Below are 8,648 nucleotides of genomic sequence, written 5' to 3' on the forward strand. Positions count from 1 at the left end.
AGTGTCTGCGCATCCTGGGCTCATGCCAGGCAGGGCTGTGCTGGTGCCAGTGCTTGGGACTGAGGAGTGGTGCAGCTGGCTCAGGGGATGCAGTGGGCTTTTAAGACTAAGCAAATTTCTGAGCAGTAAACCTTTGTTAGGCAGTAAATGTCTGCTGGACAAACAGGTCAGCTCACAGGGCAGCCAAAACCATCGGTGCTTGGGCAGAGCACTGTAAATCACTCGCTGCACTCCAAGGAGATCGTGTGCTGTGACTGGCTTGTGTCACCAGCCAGACCTGGAGTTGTGTTGCTCCAGCAGTGCTCACTGTGCCCTCAAAGCCATGGCACAGAGGGGAGCTGATGGTCAGAGTGTTGAGATTCTTCCCAGGTAAGTTGAAAACATTGAGGAAAAGGAGCACTTCTCCATCCTCTACCACACTACTGGACAGGGAGAAGTGTCCAGTGCAGGCACAGCATCCATCCCTCCAGCTTCATGTCATGTGAATGTAAAGATTCCCTGCAAAAGCTAGATTTGTCAGAGGACTTGCTCTCAGCTGCTTATTCTGCTCAGACAAAATCCCTTAAGAGGTGAGTGAGGTCACCCCTGTGACCTGCCTGTTCTTCACTCCTTTCATTAAGTGCAACTTATCCTCCAGAAGCTTTCGTAGATCAAGGTAAAACCCAGCCATTAGCCTTCCCTCCTTGAACTGAGGCTGCATCCCAACCAAGTCCACCTGCTCAGCACTGCTGGGCACTGCACAGGGTCCCTGGGAAAGGGGAGGGATGTCAGTACCCGTGATGGGACACTGGAGCACCTGACGACCTGCCAGGGCAGAGCTGTCAGTGGTCACAGTGGCTCAGAGTGCAGCTCGGCTGGCACCTAATGGGGCGATGCTGCAGCCCTGGCACTGCTGCCAGGTGCACCTATCGCTTCCCAACACCTTCTCTCTTCCTGGGAAGTGTCTCCCTCTGTCACTGCCATGCTTTGTGTCATCTCTGCTAGTGAGGAGCTGCAGGCCTGGCAACTCTGCCGTACCTGGGGGCTCTGCTGTACCTGCTGCTCCGATGCCCAGCTGCAGCACCAGTCCTTGCCACACACTGGCCCCACAGCCTCTCCAGACAGGCTTTGAAGGATGCTTACACTATTAATGGGGTATATTTTTAACTGTTTATCTCTGTCAGCTGGGTGGAAAATTGCCAGATGTGCTGTTTGCGTTCATTACACAGATATCTCCTGCATCATCTGGACCAGTGCGCTAAGTGGTGTCACTGCCAGGGAAAACCTCGTTGCTCCTGCATGGGGTGGATGTCTGTGGGATCTGCCTTGGCAAGTACAGAGAGCAACAACCTGGAGGAAGGTCTCCATATGGGGCAGATCTCTGTCCCACGCTGCTCTGGATTTAGCCTTGTGGGAGGAAGAGGGAGCAGAGGAGCTGGGAGCTCCTCACTGGGCTCGGAGCAGTCAGGGTTGGACACTGCAGCTGCTGGCACCAGTGCCCTGCCCCTCAGCTGACTCACACTCCTGGAGCTGACACCATGTGCCAACCACCACTGCTTTGCTGGCATCAGGTATGCTCCAGCCCAGATGGGGCCATTCACCTGCTGTGAGAGGTTCTCAGGAGGGTGAGGGTGCCCTGCTGGGCCTGAGAGCACAGATGCCTCACAAGCAGGAAGGTGCCTCAGAGCCAGCTACTCCTTCCAATAGAGAACAAAGCAGAAAGATAAGAATGGCTTAAACAGAAAGAAATTGTCTCCAAATAGAATGTTTTTCCTCGTTTCCCATGATACAGTGAAATTTCTTCACGGGCAGATAGTCATAGTAGAGTCCATTACTCTCCACGCTTCTTGCCTTGAAACATAAATAGCTGCATCTCATATAAGTGTTTGTTATGAGGAAATGCGTGTGCCAGGAAAAGTTAGACATTAAACCATTATTTCATGCAGAAAGATATTGCTAAAGGGAGAGGATTACTTACTATATTAATTCTGTCCTTCAGCTATGCGTACATCTCTCAGCACATAATGACTTCAGTCACAAATGTGGTGTGGTAACAATCCTGGTTCCCTCAACTCCTGTTTCCTCGGAGACTGTGCACATGGTGACCCTCACTCCAGGCCCTGTGTGTGCACTGGGGCAGTGGGGGTGAGCAGAAATTCCTGTCAATCCACAGGTAAATCTAGCAGCCTCTATCGTTGCACAGGTGCACATGGGCAGGTGCTGATACCTGGCATTAGATCTTGCATTACAACTAAAAATTTCAAACTATCCCTGTTGGTGGTGTAAAGTAATAGTGTTGTGACCCTCAAATTATTTCTTCTGATTTCCAGTCTTTTACCTGAAGTCAGAAGAGCTTCTTAGAAAGACATCTAGTATTTTCTAATCAGATGGTTTTTTCAGTGAGTGACTCATGGAGGGAGAGTGTCTGAGGTCATCAAAACCAAAGACCTAAGCACATGGCCCCAGGAAAGCTAGGAGGTGAGAGACTTGGTTTGTTTGGGTGTTTCTGCCTGGCATGTCTGGGACACTGTGGGCTGTTAGCACAGGACACCAAAGCCATCACGCTGCAGGGCACAGGGTACCGTGCCAGGGATGCAGCAGCCAAGGGCAGGGTTCACACAACTCAACAAGTCACTGCAGGGTTGCAACCTGCCCAGGTAAATAATCCCCACACTGCTGTTCTCCTGGGCTCAGGTGTCAAACCCAGGGCCCAGGGTGTGAAAGCTGACAGTGGAGCCCTCCCTGATGCTCTGAGTCCTGTGTTTGCTGACACAGGTGCAGAATGCTCCGTGCTGCGCACAGGAACAGGAGCAGCAGGGTCTGACACCCTTATCTGGCCAGAGGCTGTCTAGGGCACAGCAAACCCAAACTGATAGCGTTTGGCTTCTCAGAGGAGTAACGAGGGGTCAGCAGAACTGCCTTTTGGATGGCCAGAGGGCAGATTGACCTATTGAGCAGCCTGGCTGACACAGTCCCTTGGGAGGCAATCCTGAAGGGCACAGGATTCCTACAGGGACTTACAGGTCTGTCAGTCTGACCCTTGTGCCAGGGATGCTGATGGAGCAGATTATCTTGAGTGCCATCACACAGCACGTACAAGACAACCAGGGGATCAGGCCCAGTTTAGACTGGATATTAGAAAAATATTTCCCCACAGAAAGGGTTTTCCAGCCCTGGCACAGGCTGTCCAGCACAGTGATGGAGTTGCCATCCCTGGAGGGATTTAAAAGCCGCGTAGATGTGGCACTTGGGGACATGGTTAGTGGTGGCCCTGGCAGTGCTGGGGAATGGTTGGACTCAATAGTCTTAGAGGCTTTTTCCAACCTAAACAATTCCATGATTCTGTGATGCTATGTAGCAAGTGATCCTTATTAAAGGGCTCTGTTTGAAACCTGGCATCAGCAGATACAGAACATGTTGCATCTTTGCCGGTACCTCTTCAATCTGGTTTGCAAGACATCCTGGAGGACGTGACCTTGGAGGCAGGCGGAATATCGAACCTGCATAATCAGAGCATCTCCGCATCGGTGGCAGCCTGTTGGGTACAGGGCAGTTAATAAATAATGAGGATGTCAAAGATGACAGCAGGAAAGTGGGAGCAGGTAGCAGCTTTGCAGCCAGCTCCCTGACAGCCGCTTGGCAACCTCCAATTACAAGGCACACAGCGTCCCAGCACCGGCACCAGGGGCACCACACTGGCCACGCTCCCGGGGGCATGGAGAGCAGCTGAACGGTTTGCAGAGCCATGTGAGCCTTCGGGGGACAGATCCCGGGAGGCAGTGGGAGGTGGCTGGCTACAGAGCTGGAGAGACAGGGCAGTGGCTGCTGCAGGAGCTGCACTCGCTGGCCTGTGACGGGGGGTGAACCCTTCTTGGAGCAGGGACAGAGGCATCACAAGAGACACCTGGATCAGCTGATATGGGATGTGCTTTCTCGGGGCTTGCAGGAGAGATGTACAAGTGTTGCCAGGGCATCTCCTCTGGACTCTAGTTTCTGGTCACAGATGGTTCCTTCAAGGGTTGAATTATAACACACTACAACTCAAAGATTAGGAGCCTGAGGTGTAAGTGATCTGATGGCTTTTTAAACATCTGGTGAGAGGGGGCTGCTTTCCAAACAGCAAAATCTACACCAAAATGATCTTGATTTGAATAAGTATTCCATCCTTGTTTGGTAAATATACCCAGTGTTAATGGTGCTTAATGGTGCCTGTAATTGGTGTCTAAAGTTATTTAAAAGTAAATTTACTAGAAAATAATTAGCAATTTTATAGTTCACTACTTCCTAATTTTGTTGATAAAAGTTTTTCTGTGGTTTTTATCAGATGACACAATAGGGCTGTGCTGTGAAATAACCTTTTTCAAACGAGCAGGAAATTGTGCACACAAAATAAGATAAAAAAAATTTCCTCCTAATTTCTTTGCCTGGCAGCCAGCCCTCTCCTTTATTATCCTCTGATTTACCCTCAATCAGCAGCAAGTGAAACCATGAGCATTGCTTGGGGATTTGTCCTTTGTGACCTTGGAAGCTGTACTCCAAGTTGTGAGGTCAGTGAGGAAAGCTGTCCCCCACCACAGGGAGAAACCTGTTGTCCCTCACCACAGGGAGAAACCTGCTGTACCCCTCTGCAGGGACTGTCCCCAGCTGAGCCAGCCCTGGGTCTGGGGGTGGTGGCTGAGCCCTGTGTGTGCTCTCCATGGGTGCTTGACCTGATCCCTTGCCAGGCATCTCTGGGGATGCTGCCCAGCGATTGGAAACTCCTCTATGGCCAGGACCTGCAGGCCACGTGGTGCCCCAGGTAGTCCTGGTCCTGGTCCTGGCTTTAGCATGCATCTTCCCCTGGCCCCTTTGGCAGCTGTGGGGCTGTGACCCACGGGGCAGGTAGGGACAGCCAACTGGGCTGGGGGGTGGTGGGTCATGGCCAGCACTGCCTCATTGTGGCTACTACTGGGGAGGGTGAAGAGAAATGGAGCCAAGAAATGCAGCTGCTACAATGATTTATTGTGTAGTGCTGTGGGTTCCAGGGGTCAGTTCGGGATGGTGACGTTGTTCAGGTACAGACACCGATGGACAGAGACGTGTTTGGGAGGAGGTGACAGTGCTGCAGATTGGGTTCAGAACAGACCAACTCTCCATTTCCAGTCTCTGAACCGGAAAGTACCAGCTTTTCCAGAACAATGAATCACCCAGCCTGTGTATAAAATTAAATATAATTTATGCTTTGCTAATTGAAATCAAATACAAAACTCAATTTCCTGTGTATTCTAATGCTGACATTTGAATAATTTAAAAAAAAAAGTGTTATTAACCTGACTCTCATTTGGCAGGCCACTCTCCAGCCAGAGAGAAAATAATTCCCCTGTCCAGCCCTGACAGCCACGAGGTGCATTTCAGGCTAAGCCCCCATGCTCCCAGCACACCCTAAGGTGCCTGGTGTGCCCCTGCTCCCTCCCAGCACTGCAGAGGGGCTGGCAGCACCAGAGCTGCTTTTGGGGAGAGGATCAGGGGGTCCCATCCCACTATGTTGAGGTGGTCAGTGTCCACGGGGCAGCTGCTCAGGGCTGAGGAGTGGGGTTTCCCCTCCCACCGGGCACCCATCGGCTCCTACCAAGCTGGAGATGACATCTGGTATAAAAAATAAACCTCTGAATATATGGCAGAAAGGAGTGTGGGGGCAGGTGGGAGGGGCACAGCAGGTACAGCACCAACCCAGCCGATCATCCCTCAGGACTGAGCCCCTCTTGCAGGCAGCCCCACCACCTCCACTGGCCAGCTCTGCTCAGCACCACCAGACACCACACAGGACAGGCAGAGACTCCTGGATATCCCTCTGGTGAGGGGCACACTGCACCTGCAGCCCCTCATCCTCCATTGAGCATCTTGCACCAAATCCCAATTATGCAACAAAGGGTTTCCTTTAGGACCTGTTCTGACATTTTAATAATGTGTGCAACACCATAAAATTATTTCCGTTACATACTTCCAATTTTCCTGTAATAATTTGGGAGTTTATGGGTCTGTGAAATCTGTGCCATGTCAGAAGCTGTTTCTAAATCTGAGCAGGCTGATGGAACTGACATGACGTCAGCAGGGACCTCAGGGTGCCCCTCCAGCATGGCCCACACGGTAAATTGTCCAAATGGCTTCAGCTCTTCTCATCCAATCCAAGGCACCAGCACCACTTCACGGCATAACGAACCACGCAACAGGCCTGGAGCCCTGAGCAGGTTCAGCTTGTCACCCAATGCAGCAGTGATTTCATCTGGTTAGGTGGAGCTGTAGGGAATTCTTCCACCTTAATCAGAACTGAGTCCTGGTTCCCCCGCAGTGATCCCACTCTGCATCTCTGCCAGGGCCAGGGCTCACACGTTGCTACACCCCACCCAGGAGGCATCCTTAGCCCTCATCAGAGCACAGAGAGCAGCCAGCAGTATCTGAGTGCCCTCAGAAATCACCATGTGAGGGACCATTTCAGCAGCTCTGTGTTTTCCCTTTGTTCCCTCTCTGCTGGTTTCCCTCAGCAATGGAGGTGGAACTGTACTGCTGTGTCAAAGCACTGCTCCAGCTCTCCGCTGGGCCAAACACGCGGCTTTCATCACGCTGGAGGATCCAGTTGGGATACAAGTTTATTCTACACTTTCTACCAGGATTTTCAAATGTGGTTGTGTTGGCCATTTGCAGCGGAAAGCACAGGTTTGTGCGCTGAGCAGTGCTCACCCTGGGAACGAATTCTCTTCTGTAATTCTGAAGTAGGATGAAGGCTGCTTTCCTGTGCTGCAGCCCCAGCTGTCCACAGCGCGCAGCAGGGATTGCATTCTCAAGGTGCAAATGAAGGGCAGCGCCAGGGACCCTGACAGTCAGACCCTGTGCTGGGGCTGTCCCCATACCTCCACCCCACACTCTCGGCTCCCACGGGAACACCTGGCTCCCAGCCCTGGCGCAGGCACAGCACGGCCTGGCCGGGACGCGCTGCGCAGACGTGTGTTCCTCACTGTGCCTCTGCGGCCTGGCTGGGCGGTGGGAGCCCAGCGACACCCTGGCAAGCCTGGGAACATTCTTGCAGCTTCCAGGGGAGTGGGGGCCTGGGGGACCCTGGTTCTGATCCCACCGAGCATCCCAGCAAAGCAGGAACAACTCTCTTCCAACACCGGAGGTGCACCTTCAGTCAGATGAGAGTCGGACCTGGGTGTTTGTGGCACTTGGTAAATTCTAGTTTTAGTGCAACAAGTAATTGAAACATCTGGTGCAAATGAAGTTCCTGTACATAGTTCCTTTGCAGCATAACTGGCTTTATTCCTTCCACACACAAAGACCAGTGTGCATGTGTGTGCACATGGAATTTACCAGACCTGATGCTGCTGTTTGGGCAAAACTAAAAGCCAGGGCAGGAGAAATCAAATCTATGGGTTTGTCCCAGTGATACGTTTTGGGAGCTGCCCTCCTGCTCAGCTCACCTTGGCAGGAGGTTTTGTCCTGCCTGCCTGGCTGCAAGGGGAACACCAGCAGCGAAATGGCGACATGAAGCATCCCACCACCCCAAGGAGCCCTGCTCCCTCTGCCTCCTCCTCCTCCCGCCAGCCCCTGAGCCCTAGTGTCACGGTGGGGAGAGTCTGAATACAGCCCAAGGTGAGAGACCACCAGAGTTTCAGAACAGGACACACAGGGTGGCTTCAGCTGCAGCCCAGATAGCGCAAGAGCCTGGTGTGCACGTGGCTGAGCCTCTGACCTCAAGTGAGTTTTGGGTCTCAAATGATGATTCACATCTCCAAAAAAAAGAGAAGTTTTTTTCCTGATTTCATGGTTCTACTTATCACTTTCTTCCTGCTCCCACTGGAAATCTTGGCCTGTCATTTGGTAAAACATGACATTGAAGGGTTTGTAAAATTTTCGCAGTCTGTGGATGACATCTGGGTCTATTCTGGGGTGAGTTCGACCCTTGGACTTGCCCAAGCACCGGGGAGCACTGCTGTCCTCTGGCTTCTTTAGACAGGGAAACCCCTTGGTTTTATTAAAATAAAAATGCTTCTCTGTCACAATCCTCTTGAGGCCTAAGAAGTCCTGGACCTTGGCCATTTCCCCAGCTGGGTCAGTGATGAGCCTTTCACCACTGACAAACAGGATCTGGGAGAGGGGAAAGTACTGGAGCCAGTTCTCCAAGTGCAGGGCATAAATCCCAATGCGGATCGCGCTCCAGGAAGCATCAATCAGCCCCAGAGTCCGGTTCTTGAAGGCCAGCACCTCGAAGGTGGGGATCTCCGGCTTCTTGGAGAGCGTCTGTGTGTAGTCCGAGATGGCACGGGTCACCGGGTTCCGCACCACCACTATCAGCTTCGTGTCCTTGGCCATGGAGTGGATGCGCCTGGGGGCCTCATTGGTCACGAAGTAGCTGGGGGTCTTCTCCATGGTGATCTGGCCATCCAGGGTCTTGGGCATCACGTTCCTGCGCAGAAGCAGAGGAGGTGGTTAGCAAAGGCCCAGGCAGCTGCGGGCACTCGCTGTCCCTCCTGCCCTGTGCAGGTGTTGGAGGGACACTCGTGGCAGGGGACGCTGCCACTCCTGTGAGTTCCCCAGACCCAAGCACTTTTGGCTTTGTTTCTTCTTGGCCCGTGGCCATGGTGGGCACCCGAAATGTTAAGTCAGCCTTGGTGACACATTATACAGGCAATTTG

At 52.4% G+C, this 8,648-nt stretch overlaps 1 protein-coding gene across 1 annotated transcript; it reads right to left on the reverse strand.

The window, feature by feature from the left end:
* Positions 1–7,782: 7,782 nt before the first annotated feature.
* LOC103811988 (heparan sulfate glucosamine 3-O-sulfotransferase 4) lies at positions 7,783–8,419 on the reverse strand (the record flags this gene model as incomplete). Its single annotated transcript, XM_009084994.1, has 1 exon — positions 7,783–8,419. A coding segment is annotated over one exon (637 nt), but the record flags the coding sequence as incomplete, so codon positions are not given.
* Positions 8,420–8,648: the final 229 nt, after the last annotated feature.

Source organism: Acanthisitta chloris, unplaced genomic scaffold (assembly GCF_000695815.1).
Source record: "Acanthisitta chloris isolate BGI_N310 unplaced genomic scaffold, ASM69581v1 scaffold24261, whole genome shotgun sequence".
Taxonomy (NCBI): domain Eukaryota; kingdom Metazoa; phylum Chordata; class Aves; order Passeriformes; family Acanthisittidae; genus Acanthisitta; species Acanthisitta chloris.